This window comes from Anser anser (assembly GCF_964211835.1).
Source record: "Anser anser genome assembly, chromosome: 18".
Classification (NCBI taxonomy): Eukaryota; Metazoa; Chordata; class Aves; order Anseriformes; family Anatidae; genus Anser; species Anser anser.
Window position 1 is genome coordinate 9,333,012 of NC_139739.1, and position 18,108 is coordinate 9,351,119.

Sequence of the window (18,108 nt, forward strand, 5' to 3'; positions counted from 1 at the left end):
TGCAAACAAAAATAACCTATTGAAATAGCCATTGTTTCTTGTGAAACGACATCCCCTTTTGTCTAGGTCTGACAGCTAGGGTCTTCCTGATCACAAAGTTCTACTCTTTGATCAAGGCTTTTTTCTAGTCAATTATCACTTTAGAACTTCTCTAGGGATCTTCATTTTTAACTGAAACTATTCAGAATCTCCTTTAACTTTTCCCTCCCACCAGGAAATCCTTATGCAAATACAGTCAGTTTTCTCGATCACTGCAGTTAATAATTAAATCATTATGTTCTCCACATGATTTATAACACATTAACCATAGCTTCAAAATCCCTGAAAAGAAACTAGGTGCTTGATTGGCACTTTCCAGAAAGCACGTGCACTACCATACGCTACAGCTACAAAGATTCCATTACTCAAATTGAACAGGCATTAGCACGTTAAAATAAAAAGAATAAAATAAAGAGAATAGAGCACCATAGGGTTATTTCCAGAACCTCAACCTGTGCTAAGCCACCGTTCCCAGGTGAGCGCTGCCCCAGAGACAACCAAGTAGCCGACCTGGGTACTTCTCAACCTCACTTCACCTCCCGTGAAATCTGGCAGAACAGAAGGCCTGAAATCAACTTATTTTCTCTCCTACCCCTCGAGAGGATCTTGGCAATGGACTGAGCCAGAGAAGGCTTCTCCGCGACCATCAGCACGGTCTTCATCTTCGGCTGGTGAGCCCCACACCGCTCAGCGGTTCGGTGCAGCCTCCTGCAGCCACAGCCCGCAGCTCACGGGGGAAACCCGCCCTCGGCCTGCGGGGAGAAAACACAGGGCGGGTGTGCTGCAAAACCATGCCCAGCAACAAATAACCGCGAAGGCCACGCACACTCGCACGGACCTCGCAGCTCCGCGGGGCTCCGGTGCCCCGGGCCGGGGAACGCAGCGGGGCCAGGAAATGGCGGCGGCGGGAGCTGAGGGCCCGGGGGGCGCTGAGGCACCGTGAGGGCCGCCCCGCACCTGGACGGGAGGCCACAGCCCCCTTGCGCTGCCGGGGCACGGCTCCGGAAGGGAAGGGGAAGGGAAGGGATGGAAGGGGAAGGGAAGGAAGGGAAAGGGCCGCCCCCCGCGGCAGCGACTCCTGGCGGAGCGGGGGATCAGCGGGGCCCGGCGGCCCCGAGCCCGGTCCCAGCCAGCCCATCGCCGCCCTGAGTGAAAGGAACCGGCTCACCTGCGGATAGATTGGTGGGCGGTTAATAGATGTGCAAGGTACTAGTGGAAGAAAAGTCGAGACAAACTCAAGGCTCTTTGTTCTTTGCCATGACTGAAGTTAGAACCTGTTAAAACAAATGTCTTCGTCTGTTTCAGTGCCTGGTTCCCTTTGACATCTGGGGAGCAGCTGGAATAATCAGGATGCGAGTTGGAACCGAGTCTTCAGATATGTCAGATACATATTTTTCATTTTCCTCTACTAAAAGCCCTGTACAAAATCCAACGCCTCTTTTCTTCTTTAACACGCAATGTCACGTGCAAACTCCGACCTGTGCTTACCTGTGAGGGGCAGCTGGGGCTCTCCTGAGCGGGGCTGAGGGACTGGGTGCTCAGGGTCCCTGCGCTCCACTTTCCCTGTACACACACGTGTGTAGCTGGTTTAACGAAACACACCAAGACCGTCCCTGCCAAAGGAGTCCTGCTGACCAGGCAGTCCACGCACACAGCTCTCCTTGGCCCATGTGCTATTTTAAGAGACACCTACGTACCAGCCCCCTCACGCTCCCCAGAAGCAAACACTGCGGCTCCACAGTCTCCCACCTGCACACGCTCGATGTGAACACTCCTTGCAGACCTCCCCATGCCAGCTGGGTACGCACACAAACAGGCAGGCACTGGTTCCTGTGACATCTCTGTAACAGCTAATTGCCACAGATTTGGAGCCAAAGAGTGCTACCACACTTTTTGAGCAGTTTTGTCACCAGACTTGCACTGAACAGGGCATCTTGTGGCAGCCTGGGTGCTTTGCAAGATGCGAGCAGGTTGGCCTCCTTCATGCTGAGGAGACACACGCTGCCAAACCAGATGCGTGTGCAACACACAGGTGGCCTGCACGCCAAATGTGGGGAATTAACAGGTTATTGCTCATTTAGGGTCAAACCACAGATCAGCATAGGTATGAGACTTCTGGTGCTGCCCTGGGCACTCACACTCATGGCCTCTCACTCTGCCTCTCCACCTCCCGTGCTGAGGCCGCTTCCACCACAGCAGCAGGAGGCCTGTGTGCTGGGCTGCCCCATCACTGTCTCCAAGGTCAACGCTGAGCAGACCCAGAATCACAGAATGGTTGATGTTGGAAGGGACCTCCAGAGATCCTCTGGTCCAACCCCCCTTGCTCAAGCAGGGTCACCTACAGCATGTTACTCAGACGATAACGATGGGCAGAGGCGATGGGCATGAACTGGAAGGTGTGAGGTTCCACCTGACCACCAGCAGCACATCTGTGCCACGCGGGTACCAGAGCCCTGGCACAGGCTGCCCAGAGAGGCTGCGGAACCTCCTTCCTCTGAGACCTCCCAGAGCTGCCTGGGCACGGCGCTGGGCACCCTGCTCTGGGTGCCCCTACTGGAGCAGCGGTTGGACCAGAGGTCTCTGCCACCCTCAGCCCTTCTGTGCCACTAGCTGCCTTTTTTTTATTTTTTTATACAGCCCGTCGGCGAGCAGAGCGGCCTGCCGGCGCCAGCCAGGCCCCGCAGCCCCAGCAGCTCCCCGCTAGGGAGCAGTGGCGGCGCGGGCAGGCGGCGCCCGGCGGGGCCCGCGGGCGGGACGGCGGCGGTGGCTGCGCCAGGCCGGGGCCGCGCGGGGCCTGGCCCCGGGCCCGCATCTCAGCCGCGCCGCGTCCCCGCTCCCCGCGCCCGGCTCTCCTCAGGCCTGCCCGCTGCTCCTTCAGGCTCCCGTCTGGAAGCGCGGAAGGCCGCGTACGCTGCTCTGCGGACGCGTGGACGGGGGCAAAATTAAATATATTTATATTAAATAAAGCCAGGAGACTCTTCTGTGGTTTTCTCAGAGAAAAGCAAGTTTTGTTTCTAGGTTTAAAGCAGCAGTTAGATTTTGTTTTATGCTGACTTGATAAGCATCTTTAACCAAGGATGCTACAATGCTGGGAAAGCATCTGTACGCTGGTGCTGCTGGTTGTGGAGCCCCAAGTTTTTCAACACCTGGGTTATTTCAGGGTACAGTTATTTAAGCAGCTAAAGCAGGGATGGTCGACAGATCCGTATTTGTAAGAGCAAGATAGGAAAACCTACAGAAATACAAATGATTGTGCAGGGAGCGTGATCATTCCTATTCCGCTTCCTTGGGTTCATTCTTGACCCTAGAGTAACTTTTTCCTGTTTGTTTCCAAACACACTTGAAAAGATAGCCGTGAAATTAATAAGTATTGACAGGAGGGTCAGGCAGGCAGAAACACATCTGGAAGGATGCCACAGACATTAGAAATGATGAAAATGCAAGTCGAATTGTTAAAATAGTTTTTCTTGTCTTCTGAAACTAAGCAAGAACTATGAGGCCACAAAAATGTGCCTGAAATCATGACTACAAATCTGGGCTCCAGATACTTCAGTGCTGGGAAGCAGGAGATAGAGTCGATCGCATACAGAGAAATAACAGCACTCGGTATTTTGTGCTGGAGTTCAAGTCATGCTTGTGCTCCTTATAAGGCACTAAAAATAAATATATTTGAATAACAGAAGGGACAGAAGAATGTGAATGCTGACTGAAATGGGATATTATTAGTTGCTGGTGTTGGGGACACACATGACATACCATACGATCTTGGCTTTAATTTTCCCCTTAGGTAGCAGCCCCTTAATCAAAGAGAAATTGAAAAGTTACAGATAACCAAAGCTCTATATGAGAAAATATCCAGGCTTCAGTCCCATATATATCCAACGTGCATCTGTCAATCCACGCAGTACTGGTTAGGGACAAAGGCTCACCTACTAAAATGATAGGGAAAAAACACTAGAGTAAAGAGACTGTGGAGCTAAAAGTGCCCATTTATCATTTGCAGCACTTCTTCTCACTTTAAGGCTTTCTTAAAATTGATGAAGGGTTTGCAGAAGGGATCAGTGTGAATGGGCATTGATCCACAGGGACAGAACAAGAGAATCCAAACACACATATTGTGTTCAGGTTTGGTCTTTGTACCAGCCACTGTATAACCCAGCCCAGTTTTGGCATGGACAACAATTCACAGTCCAGGTAGGCTAACATGGCTCCTCTCCAAATGCAGTCTGCAATAACAGAACAAAACAGCAGGAAAAAAAAAAAGCAACATGATGCTGACCATCTGAAACCTGTGCCCCACACGCATGTAATTGTACTGCAGGCCTGAGGGTATGGCTGGAGGAGAACAGACCCCAGCTGCTTTCATGGGGTTACTTGCAAATTAACAGCAACCCACCCGTGGCCGCACAAGGCCCCAGTCTCCAAGCAAGTAGCTGAGATCTGGGTAGTGCAGCCCATGTGGGAGCCTATCTGAGCAGAAAGATCTGCATAAGTTGCAATCTCACCACTTCGGTGTAGACATACCCTAAGATCACCAACCATCAGCAGACTCAGCATGCTTCAGCATCCCTGGAAAGCTTGTCCTCCCGGGGAGGTAATGCTGTCTTCACACCATGTCAGGGAAGTCACTGCCACAGGGACGCTGATGTGCAAGTTTTCTGAGAGCTGAGCTAGCTCCCCAACTCCTGCACGTTTTTCCCAGCTGTGGTTGAATTTCACCTGAGAGACCTGGCTTTGCTCTTGCCCTGCACTGTGTCCTGCTTCTCATTTTCCACTCTGAGGACCTGCTACTGCTGCCTACCCTCCTATAAACTGCCTCAAGTGGTGCTGGCACCAAGACCAAGCTCATAAATGCCCAGATGAGCTAGATCACGTGAAGGTACTCGTGGAGTCTCTGTTCCATGTCCTCCACCTATACATACACTATTCTCCCAACTATAATATGGCAACAGAGAGACATGCAAGCTGGCCTGTCAGAAACCCAACGATGTTGTGGCAGAACAGGCTGGCATGCGCCCTGACCATGCCTACACTGGGTATTGGTTATAACTATGTTTATAAATAATGTTTGCAGTTTTTAAATTCTTGTTCAAATGATACACAGATAATAAAAAAGAATGTGGGGGAAAAAATGCTAAAATTGATACCTGGATGTGAGGAAATATGTGTTTTATTATTCAGAACCATAGAGGCATGTTTAGACAGTCTTGTAAAGTTTACTGTATACCTAATTACTCATGTCTGCTTTCCAAGTGTCTGAGCTGTGTAAATTAGGGGTGAGGTAAATTCTTTGCTGTCACTTTGCAGAAATCTCAGCTGGCTGTTGAATCAGTTTTTACTGGGTTTGGAAATCGAGATTTCTGCTCTGAGTTGGGTTTAACCCTCACTGCCAAGAGCTCTGCTAGCTGATCCCCTATGGAACCAGCCAAAAGCTCATCTTTGCCTGAATTTCACATCTCACTCAAACCAGGATGGGGCCGAATTCAGGACCTTGAACACTTAATTGCATTTTTATGTTCTGTCCTTTCTTATAGCTTTTCTCTGTTCCACGTCTCTGAAGTTAAAATGACCTAAAGAACCATAGCTGGGCTGCTCTTTGCTCAGGGATAACCTCCTATCTCCCCTCAAGTCTAGGACCTTGCTGAGATTGAAGCAGCTGTGAAAAGCAGAAGAATGAACCTTGGAAAAAAATGAAGACACCTTATAACCAGAAAGTTCTCAGAACTTAGTTCAGAATTACTGTGTTCTTAAAATTACACTTCGATGAGAGCCTCTTCCTTGCTCTGCCTGTGTCCATCACCTACCCTAATAACAAATTTTTGCCTTTGAGTTGTGGGGTTGCTATTTCACTGGTTGTGGCCCTGGCCTTTGAGCCGTGAGTCAATTTTGTTATATATTTGGAGCTAACACCCACGCTTGTGCCGAAGTCCACATTTGCCTTGCATCTCTGCTGTTTGGAAGTTGCTTTGGCTCTGGACCCACGCCACAGCTCCCTCGCCGCAAGCTCCATCGACCGTCCTGCCAGCACCGGGCACACACAGAGACTGGGGAAAGGAGCCCCACGTCTCAGCCAACTCACTCGCTCTGGGCATTATAAGACCCTTTCCCTCTCTCCTCCAGGAGACCAGCACTTCCCTCACTCTTTACAATTACAGGTGAAAAAGCAAACAAAAAGATGCAATAGGGTAGAAACGTGGCAGAGAAGAAGTCTGACAGCGTTAGTTACCAGCTCGCCAGCTCTGTGGCTCTGAACAGCCCAGTGGAGCCTACATTGGTACAAACTGGCTTCAAAGTCCTACCAGATGCAGCCTAGAGAGCAGCGTACACCCTTCCTGATGGGTTAGCTGTGATACACACTGAGAGCCCTGAGAACGAGACCCCAGATTTTGCTTTTGTCTGTTAAAGCTTGAGCTCATGCCTGCACAGCTTCCCCACCTGCCCTAGGCTTTCTGCAGGCCTTTGCCTGGTCCCAGTGCAGCTTCACCGTTCTCCTGTCTTTTCTCCCCACTTCACATCTGCGGCACAGTGGAGAATCTAAATGTGGAGATCTCTCCCACAGAAACCTTTCAGGATTTGATTAACAGAACTGCTGTGCTGTGGCTCTCACTTGCAACAGAGTTAGCATCGTTGTGAAACAGGTCCCATTAAGACCATTACTACAACAATGAAAATCTCTTACTTGGGTTTTATTCTCCAGCTGCAACTACCTAACCCCACCTGGATAGTAAGAGCCATACAACCTCCATTCAGAGTACCTTCAATGAGTTTGTTAGCCCAGAAATAACATCAATCAGCAATTGTTTTTGAGGTAGGGAAGTAACTTGACAGATTCTTTCAAAGGAGAATTAGGTTCCTAATTATCTGTGACCTTGCGTGTTTCAGAATCATTACCGCCATTACAGGACATCACTTGTCTTTACTTTGACTGTTCCTGCTTCCTTTGCATTCCTCGACATTTTCCTATTGATTTTCAAAGAAACTGATGGGGTCACGCTGTGGCCCTCAGCGGAGGAGATGAATCCTCAGTACCTCCAGCAGCTCATAATCAGAGCGTGGAATGAAAAGCCATATATTGCAGGATTGGTTAAACTCTGAGCCCTGTGCTGCTGGCTGGGAGATTGAGACAGAAGCAACATCCACGCTGCATCGGGGTGGGCTTGCCAGTTAGGGCAATAGCCTGAAAAATGGGCTGAGACCCTGCTGGGATAATTCAGCCTTCCTGGGACCCTCCTGACTGTGCTGCAGATAAACCAATGTCCTGGAAAGCGACAGTCGGGCACAGAGCCTGTATTTGCTGGGTTTCCCAATTTCTCATTGCAGGCACTTGGCGGGAGTATAGCTGCAGCTCTTACAAGGAAACCCGAACAAAGCAGAGAGCTTTACATGGTGACGGGGTGGTGCGACTGTTCCTGTCTGAGTATTTTGAAATTGCATTCCTCTTTGCAATTTGATAGCTCTGGAGGTATTTTAATGCACAGCCTGCTGCCATCATTGTATCACCTGAAGTTGATGGGAGAGAGGCTGGATGAGCTAGTGGCAACATGGTATTTTAGACATATATTAACTATGAGCTGGAGCTGAAATCAAAGAACAGCCAGCTGTCGAGAACGTTTCCATGGGAGGTGCCTGAGGTCATTTTTCCATCGTTTTCAAAATAACTCTTAACATCTCTGCAGAATTGCCTGGAAGACACTGCCAAGGACACTCACTCTCCATTTTGAGCCTCCATGGGTGGAGTGATGGAAGGGGTTAACCGGGCAAGAGGATCGTGAATCCTGGAGACATTTTCAGATACCTGGGGTACCTTCGGCTCCACAGTGTTGACCTCTGACTCTCGAAGTTTATCAGCACGTTCACTAATCAGGGGTGTTTAATGGAACAGCCACACGGATTCCTGGCATTCTTGAAACGTTATGACCCTGTCAGTTGTATGAAGACTAAAAGTCTCTCGCTTTTGAACTCGCTAGAGTTTGCACTGTCTTAGAAGCCTTTGATAAATACTTGCTGGATTTCTTACCTAGCTGCTCTAATCTGCCCAAGGTCATCATTCCATAAAAAAAAAAAAAAGGTTTTATTCTGTGGGCATTCATCACTTAAATGGATCAAATCAATGTTTTCTCAAATTGTGGAGTGGAAAAAAGCATTGTGTGCCTTGTTTATGAAAGCCAACAGATAAAAGATTTATTTTCATGTTGCATGTGGGGTTTTTTGTGTTCAATGCCAGTCTCTAAAGACCAGTAAAAAACAAATGTCAAATACGTTTTTCCACAAAAAAAAAAAAAAACAAAAACCTAACATCACTTAATTATCTCACACAAGTACCCAAAGGTTTTATCAACAGAGTCCACGTGGGTGTTCTTCCTTCACAGTTCACACTGGAGAGCTTCAGTACAAAGGTCTGGATTCAGTTACAATCAGGGATCCAAGCCTGGCTGGAGGAATGTATGATCCAAACCTTGCTCAGAATTTAAATGGACCCGAATTCAAATGGGTCAAATTGCCCACGAGTGAGGTGCCCAAGTCGCTTTCAAAAATTAAATCAGTACTTGGCAGTATTTTAGGGCACTTTTTAAAATTTACTTCAAGTCCAACATACAAATATAGGACATCAACCTTCAGGTAAAAGAGCTTCAATTTAGAGCAAGAAATATTTTTGTCAAATTTCTTGTGAATAAACTCCACAGAGAGCAAGCCTTGCCGGCACAGATCGCGTGGGGAACCAGGCTTAATTCATCAGTGTAAGAAAGCCTTGTAATCAGGGTACGGGCACAGCAGGCAAAGAAAAGAGGCTGGAAATATTGGGAGTTAACAGGTGACTTGATATGGATGGCTGTCTCTGCTACAAAGCTTTTAAAAGCAAACAGCTCACATAATTTATGAATGGTTTCATAGGAAGGCTCACATTTATCCTAAAAGGCCATGCCTCAGCATAGCAGACCTCCCAAGAGACTTTTCGGGTGACTCTTCCTTTATCAACTTCATTTTATTACTCCTAGTTCTATTCTTCTGCCATTTCTCCTAAACCAGCCTCGATATTTTTAAACCCTTCACCTACTGGCAGGTTATCATTGGATTACATTGTTTGGCTGAGCTCCATACCTCTGTTTCAGGACAACAGCAAGAGCTGACCCTTCACAGGGCAGGGGAAAAGTGTCCAGAAAGAACTGAGGAGGTCAAATCCTGCACCGGGGGAAGCTGAGATGCTGCTGCTAAGCTGAATGCTGAGCAAAACCATGTCTTTTGTGGGTGAATCTAATGCTCACCTATCGCTTCACACACATCATCCTCCACCTCTCAGCTTTTATCCAATGCTGTGAGGAGCCAAGGAATGGGGACACAGCGAACAAGGCACTTCCCCAGAGCTCGACACCACCGGCACCCAGGTGGTGCAGCAGATACCTTGTGTCCCGCTGAGCCTCACAGAGGGGGGCTCAAAGCCCAGGAGGAATTCTGTAGTGATCCTTGGAACATCTTGCTCTCCTCGTTACCTCTCCTGACCTAGCAAATGGTGGGATCTTTGTATCTAGGTCAGATCTTAATCTTTTTTCCCCTTTACTACAGAATCACTCCCTCCTGTTTCCTCTCAGCTCTTTTTAGGGTTTGCCTTTCAACTGCTGGTCAAAAACTTGTCTGTCATTCTTTCCTCCTGTCCCCTTCAGCCCCAGGTATAATCATTTGTACTGAACACGATGGCATTTCTCTTCATTTTTGCTCACTTTTCTTCCCCCCTCCCTTCTGCTCTACCCCCACATCTGACTGATGTAATACAACGCGATATTTAAAACCACAGAAACTGTTGCAGAAGTGCCCACGCAAACCAGATTCTTTTTTGTTCCCCGCTTACCTACTGGCAGAGCAGATGTCAGCTGAAGACCCACTGGTGTAAAAGTGGGATAAAACTCCCTGTACCAGTGAGACTTACTTATCTGACCCCAGCCTCATGTTCCTCTGGTCCATGAGGCCACACAGCAGATACAACCACTCTATCTGCAATCCAGCAGCCACCTCACCCAGCATACAAAGCCATGGAGGGGGATCAGGCAGGTCACCCAGTGCCCTTCACTTACAGCCCAAGGGACACAGTGCCTTTCCCTCCATACCGTTCTGATGTTGGGCATACCTCCGCTGCCAGACCATTTATCCTGCTCGGAACTGCATCACCCTGAACACATTTACAGCTGCCCTTTCAAGGTGACTTAGTCCTGAGTTTACCGTACCTCTGTGCTCCAGGTCCTTGAAACACACGCTGCCACCTTCAGACTCAACATGCCCAAAGACATAGTGTCTCTCTTGAATCAATTCAAGGGCAAAACAAACCATCAAAAACCCAACCAAACCTCAAGGCCCGTAGTCACAAACACATCCTGTGAAGTGAAATCCCAAGCCTTGGTGTATGCACTAAAAGCTGCAAACACCATCAAAATGCAACAGAAGTTGCAGAAAGGAAGGCCTATGCAGAGGCTGCCCTGCCGGCAGCCCGGTTGTATGTCAAATCCCAGGGCTGGCTAGCAGATGCATTTCATGCTATGTCCTTCTCTAAGAGACCTTCACACTCTGTCCTCAAATACCTTGGTTTTACCTTGCAGTGACTCCAAAGATACCCATGAGACAAATGCTTTCCGCACTGTCACCAGCTCTAGCTCCTCTGTGTGAGGATGTTCTTCCTCTCCAACAGGGAGCTGAGTGTGCAGAACCAAGCAGGTAACTCTGGTCTAAGATCCAGCGCAACTGCTCTGCCGCAGCCTACAAGTCCAGTCCTTATTAACATTCTTGTCTACATCTTCTGTGTCTCCAAACCAGATCAGCTTCACCATTAGCATCATACAGAAGGAATCACATAATTCATTTTGGTCTAGAGTTTGCACTTATGGTTGTTGCCTGAAACAACACCAAAAACCAGCCCATGGCTGCACTGGCCCCATATGCACAGCCCTTTGCAAACTGCCTTGCAGCCCTGAGTTTCCCTGGAGCAAGTGGCAGTCAGATGAGGAGACATTGCTAACACGACCCTGGCACGCACTGCACAAGGCTTTGAGTAGAACAAAATATCATCACTGATTTAACAAGTACCAAAATAAAACTCAAAAATTACCACAGTATAGGGAACTGCAGAGCAATGACACCACAAGAGAAAAGCAGAAGAGTACCACGAAGGCCTCGAAAGGCAGCAGCAACCATGCTTAGCACAGTGCTCATCCCAACCCCACCCTCCTTGCAGAGGCAAGAAAGCAAGCCAGGGCCGAGTCTGAAGCTCCTCACCCATCCTAGGTGCTAACAGAGATGTTGATTTAACCAACTAGCTACAAGTAAAGCTTTTGAAAGGAATATCAAATAAACCATAGAAGCCCCATGTATAAGAGCAGGCAGCATGGCAGTACAGCTCCGCACAGGCCAGCTGTGACCTGTGCTAACCCAGCCAGGATCTGGCACTTGAGAAATACCAGTGGGACGAGTTTTGGAGGCGACTGCTGACTTGTACAAGAACCGCTGCTATGATCGCCCTCTTCTACCTACTCCTGTCAGGCAGGAAGGGGCTGGACCAGCAGTCCCAGCTGCTTTGCTTCTCCTTTTCTTCTCCCATCAAGCCTGTGGACTCCGATCTGCAGCAGGGCCAGGCTGTGGGCACTCGCCCGCTTCCAGCCAGCAGCATTGTGCTGAGAGGCAGCTCTCCTGGTTTGCCCTCACTTCTCATCTCCACAGCCTCCTCCTGCCTTTTAGAGATTATTGCTGTCTGAGAGCTGAGCATCTTCTGTGTTATTAAGAGCAGCTGAGTTAGTTTAAAGCAGCAGAGCATTGCCAAGCTGACCTGGCTCACCTAATTCAGGCTGTGCCATGAAGGGAACATCAACTCCTGCAAAGGGAAGGACGGCCAGGAGCTCAGTCCCAGAGAAAGCTGGAAGAGAAACTGGAGGGGGGATACAGCTACAGCTACAACAGCTAACAGAGCCCTGGCTGTCAGACGCCAACTCTTCAATCAGCAGAGACAAGTAGGTCCCACATTTTGGCCATGTACTTGTTTATTTGCTGTTGCAGCTACTTTGGCCGTGCACAGGGATGTGTCCATGGCTGGAGGGTCAGCTTGGACATCAGCCCATCTCTCAAGGAACCCAGCTCTCAAGAACAGAGCAGGAAACTGAAACAGGACAGCAGCTCCTGGCTGGCACCTATCCCCACCCCATTCCTCTCAGCTCTTCCACTAAGAGCAAGTCCTGCTCTCTGGTAGAGGCTGCGCATTGCATGCTCAGTAATGCTGGGGATGTACTGGGTTTTATTCCTCCACATCTGTTCTTTCCTCTCCTATTCTTCCTTTTAGGGTAGGGGGTAAGAAAGCAAACTCTAGAAAGCGTTTGAAACCCGCCAGCCCCTTGGAGGCTGGAACATTTTCCACTCACAAGAATGTTAATGGTTTAAGGCTATATGGCAAATTGCTCATTTAAAGCGAAGCTCGTGAAACGTTAATGTGTCCGTATCCCTGCTAGGGCTACAGGATACTTTGGCTGCTGGTGAAAGTTTAATCATCCAAGCTAAAGTGAACAATTTAGCTGAACAGTTGGTTTCATGCTTCACTTACTGAGCTGCTCCGAGCCACGAGGCTCCCCGTTAGCTGTGCAGGACACTGCTTGCTCTCCACGCATGCCACTTGTGCCTGCTGCTCAGATTCCTGTGTGCGCTGTTAAATCGGCGCTGCGAGGGACGAAGGTGGACAAGCCGACAGCTGGGAACTTCAGTCACTGCCCCAACAGCTGGCACTCACGGGAAGCGCCACGATCTCTGCGGGTTGCCAGCAGAGGCGGCTCCGCTGAGGGCTGCTCGCTGGGGCTGGCTGGAGGCTCCCGCGCGGCTCCGTCACTCGCACAGCTCTCCCATTTTTGCTCCTTGGATGAGAAGTTATTTTTGGCCCTGTTTTGCTATATTAAATATTAGCTCTAGGCTTTCCCCTATGTGCTGCGTAATCCTGTTCTGTATGGGTTTTTATATATTGTTCTTTTGACATTATCACTATTGCGTATTAATAAATTAAACTTTCAATTCACGCTACTCTTATGGGCCAACATATATTGCTAGGGGGTGAAAAGAAGGGATTATACTGGCTTAAGGTGTTCTGCTCTCATATCACGTTACAGCAGATACGTAAGAAGGATCAGGGAGTTTTCTTGGCTCCGAATCATTATATTAATAGCAGAATTGCAGGGTCATAATTTTTATTACACTCTTTTAATAAGCTATTGATGTAGACACTTTTTTACACCTATGGGGAATATATAATTATGCTGGAATTGTAACACTGGATGTTCTTAGTGGAATATCACAAGGTATTAGGAGAACAAGCCTTCACATTACATTGAATGAAGTTTTAGCTAGCCTAGGGGGAAGCAAAGGTTTGAGATAGAAGAAGGAATAAAAATGTCTGAATGTCACTGTGTCTGGGCTTTGCAAGTTAACATAGCATAGATTGCAATTAGCATAGCAATCAGGGAGCTGGTGCCATAGGCTGACCTCCTTAACAGGAGCACATGCAGGTAGGTGCCTGATGTGATGCTGCATACAGTCAACAAGATCCAGTAAGAAGAACGCACAGGAGAACAGCCCCCTGGCAGCATGTAGCTTATGCAGGGGCTTCGAGCCCTGCGTATGTTGCATCTCTGCCTTATGAAATGCAGGGCTGAGTTGTACGAAGGTGAGGTGCGGAGTAAGGCAGTGTCAGACGCAAGTGCCCCATCAGCCTGCTCCAAAACAAGGAAAAGGCTAGAGGCAACTGATTTTCTTTGAGATGGAGTTTGATGAGGTAAAAGAGATTAAGCACTACAAAAATCGCTAAGAAAAAGCAGAATTATAGGACTGAATGCTGGAGTCGGAGAGGCAGAAAGCTTGCTCCGAGGTTGGCAGCTGCTCTGTGTTAACTCCGGCACACGTCCAGCCGTGCTGCAAGCGCAGCCCTGGCCGAGCCACCTCTACTTCTGCACTAAAAACCAGCAGCTGAAGCCATGTGCTTCCCCCAGAAAAACCCATGCCGTGTCAGGCTCTTGCAGGGCATCTGCTATAGCAGGCACCTCATTCTGAACACATCTGGCAGCTCTTACAGCCAGCCTTACTGCCAGTTTGTTTCTTGCTCCGGCAGCCAACACCGCAAGCCCTGCATCTGCACTGTCAAACACATTGTCTGTGGCTTAAAAACTGTCCCCAGATCAGATGTTCCTGTAGCCTCAGAATCATATGATGTCTGAGATATTTACAGTGTCATAAGGGGCTTTTAGGTGGACAAATTCAACTCACAATTCCTATGCCTATTATTACGATTATTTTGTATCCTGCAGCACTCCAGATGTGACAGGCTCTTTACAAACATTACAGGAAGTCGGTTCCTCGCTCTGAAAATCTCACCGAGAAGAACAAAAACCTGTTGCCTTAACTGTTTTGTTGTTGTTTAGCACTTGGCATCAGCCACCAGCTGAGATGCACCCACGTTCTGCAGAGACTTTTGCATTTGAGTCCCAAATGGTGACTCCTGGGTTATGATTCCTGCTTGAAGCCCTGTCAAATGTATCTTAATTTGTTAACGGTTTTGCTCCATTAGGCTGACTTTGCTAAAAGGCTATAAAAAGTAATAGTCCATTTGTGAGTTTACTGCTATTAGCTACAAGTGTTAATTCATGCGCAAAAAACTGTACAGCTATATACGTCCAGCCAGTAATGAAGTAGAGGAGACTACATAGTGGGTGAGGAAATTATTCCCACTGTAGATTTGGTGCATATTCATCTGTAAACAGCCACCCCTCCTGCTTCAAGAAAAAAAAAAAAAACAACAACAACTTGTTGGTTTTAATCACACTCTGTCAGTTCTAATTGCTTCACAAACAACATCACATAGGTCGGTAATTGGCTCCTCAGTTTTTCCATCGTAACGGTGTGACTACTCAGGAGAGGGAAACATCCTCATCCAGTCCAAAAGCTAAAATACACCGGTAAAAAGTGCATGGAAAACGAGCCTTCTAATTTCTGTGAGAGTCATGACATACCTGTGCAAGGCAACACCTGCATGCTAATGCTTAATTAGCAAGTGAGAACAGGGGTTCCCCCCAGTGAGCCACTTGATGGGAAGTGCAGACGCAAAACTATTCCATTCAGAAAAGTGCAGGCTTGAGCCCATCACCTACTTGCACAGCGCTGTGAAGGAAGATAAGCTCTTTGCCACCTTTCCCTGTCCTGTTTGCCAGTGCTTATCCTTTCCCCAGCACATGCAGAGAGGAAAGCAAAGCCTGGCAGGTGCTGGGCCCTGTACTTCTCTGCAGGTTCCCTTCTCCTCCCTGGGGCACCAGCCTGGCCCTGGTGCTGCTGCTGGGCAGAGCCGGGACCAAAGCGACCAAAGCGCTTTTGGAGAAAACTTCCAGGAGCATCAGGTCTTTCAACTAAACCCCCAGCAGGCTGGCATCACCAAGCACTTCTCCTCTCAAGTGCTCCCTAACTGAGCACTAAATATTGAGGATAATTTTTATTTTTACTAGCTGGAACAAAATTCTGCAAAACTAAAATCCAGCAGATACCAACAGAACACAGTATTCCCTAGTCTTGGAAATAAAAGAATCGTAGTCTTCCAAGACAGTTCCTAACCGTGTTGTTTTTCAGGAGGCCACAGAATGAGGAAGGGCTGATAGCTCAGCATCCCTTTGCCACAGCTAACTAATTGCTCAAACACATTGCAAAACAGCACCAAGGAAAGGCCCCAGCCCAGCAAAGCACACACTCCATGTACATGCAGCTTCACTTGTACCTAAGCCAAGTGACTTGGGACTCTTGAGAAGTCTGGCTTTCTACATCAGCTCTGTAGCACTAAGAAATTTTTGCCTGTCTTTAGCAAAATAAACATGGCTGTGAAGATAAGATGAATAGGAAAACAAAAGAACTTATCATAGCTAAACCGAGCCTCAAGTGAGACCACATGGAATGAGACAACAGGGAAGCTGAGAAAAGAAAAATATTAGAAAAATGCGGGTTGTATTTAATGAAACAAGATCGTGAAAGTCAGTGCAAAGCCATAGTGGAGGAAGGGGAACTACTCAGAGAAATTAAATGTTTTCTCAAGAGCTGCATGTGCTGAATATCCACATATGAATAAAAGGCTCCAGTAGAAACTGTGCACAGAGACTTGGGATCAATGCTGATCAACACTGCAGACTTGCTCAGAGTAGGAAGCTACAGGAACAAATACAGTTTGATTATTTCAAGCCATTAACCAAGTGATATTTCTCTCCCTAAAGCTTCCCATGGAGCAGCTGGTTTCCCTGGCAGATGCAAGAGAGAAGCAGGGAAGGACCATTGCCTTCTGCCAGCCCATGTAAAGTTCCTTGGCATTTTCATCAGGGCCAGGGAGACCAAATTCACTCTTATCTTTATTCCAGGCCAGGTAGGCACATTCTGCCTGCTCAAGGCGACACTGCAATCTCTGTGCTGCGTGCGGTGTCTGAACGCTCAAGGAACAATGCTACAGGGTGTTAGGTTGCTCCTGCTCTCTGCCAGGCAGATGGGCAAATTCAGGGTGGGTGATATAATCAACTGAAAACGTGAAGATGTTTGCAAAGCAGTGCCAGTTCCTCTGGGATACTAAGTACAAAAACCTGCCAGAATTTGTGATGCTGTGTTAAAAAATTATAAAGTTTCTAATCGATTTATACTGATTAAATGGCATGTCACTGTAGAAAGGTCTCTAGAAGAAGAAAAACCAGGTTGTGACTGAGGGCCAAAAGAACAAAAATAAAATAGTATGTATGCAAGAATCTTGTGCTATATCATGCAGAGCAGAGAAAGCTCAGGAGAACTTAACATTACTTTGACTGCCCCATATGTAGAAGCAGGAGACACTAAATCCGATTTTAGCATTTATCTGCAGAAACGTTTCTAAGCCCCAAGGAAGTTCTCACTGCACCCTATGAGAATGGTGAAAACAGGATAAGTTTTGTGATTCATCAGCAGCACGTAGCCACCCATTGCCTGCCCACAACAGCCTGTGTTATGGTCATATGCACACAAACGCTATGGCACCTTCCACCATATCAGGTCTACCCTGGTTAAAACTGGTCTGGGAATATTCCAGAATATATGCTTAGTTCCTGAGAGAAAAAAAAAAAAAAGAAAAACAACAACAAAAAAAAAAAAAAAAAAACACGCCACCGTTTGCTTGGTCCAAACTTCTTGCTCAGTCTTGTTTGAATGAGTTTTAAGAGGGTAACTTTTAATGATGTTTTCATTGAGTTCCGCCTTGTTTGCATTACGTCACACAAAAATGCACTACAGGAAGGTTCTTCATAATGCCATTATGCTATTAGCGACAGTGGGAGAAATTGCTATATTTGAGTATCAACAGAAATAGCTTCATTGCCTTTCAGAAGAAATGGGAGAGGAAAGAGAAAAAGGGACAATCAGCTGATATGTCAAACATCCATATACAAATGATGATTCAGAGAGGGGTTATAATGGTACCAAGGCTAATGAGACACTACAGATAAAATAAGAGACACAAAATTGAGTTCACTTTACAATCTGAGTGTATTATAGAGCTAATCAAGAGGAAGGAGGAAAACAAATCATTTCTTGGAGAAGTGGAGATGGGGGAAAAAATAGTCAGATGACTCAGTGCTTCTGGGTCATTGCGGTTTCAACTGTCCATAAACCTGCCTGGAGAAGTTTGGAGAGCACTTTTAGGAATGTTTTTAGAAATACTTTCTTGACTGATAAGGCAAAATGAGGACAAGGAAGTGGGATATGTTTCTAGATCTGACATTTACAGCTAGGGAAGAAGCAGAGCAAAAGAGGGAATCTTGACAACAGCTAGTTAGAGAAATAGTTATGCTTGCTACAGGGAAGCATGCATTCATTATATCACCTGATATTGCTCCATTGATCAAACTTTCACAAAAGTGTTTTACATATACTAGTCTTTTAATAAGAAGTCTTTTGGTTTTAAGTTTTAGATATGCATCTCTTTCATTGCTTTCCCTGTACAGGAGGGAACATGATGCTTTTACACGCTACCTGCTAGCCAAACCTATGAACAAGGCAAACATCCAGCAGTCA

The 18,108-nt window shown here is 47.3% G+C and overlaps 1 protein-coding gene across 5 annotated transcripts in view; it reads right to left on the reverse strand.

The window, feature by feature from the left end:
• TOP3B (DNA topoisomerase III beta) overlaps positions 1–18,108 on the reverse strand; it is an 84,784-nt gene that overhangs the window by 15,148 nt on the left and 51,528 nt on the right. For 2 of the 5 annotated variants that reach the window (XM_083803554.1, XM_083803558.1), the window contains exons 1-2: positions 878–1,060; positions 632–791 (exon numbers count right to left, since the gene is read on the reverse strand). In XM_083803554.1, the coding sequence (XP_083659680.1) occupies positions 632–701 (70 nt within the window). In that variant the 5' untranslated portion in view covers positions 702–791; positions 878–1,060. Of the gene's footprint in view, positions 1–631; positions 792–877; positions 1,061–18,108 lie in introns of those variants that run through there. The other 3 variants (XM_083803555.1, XM_083803556.1, XM_083803557.1) reach the window with 2 other exon arrangements.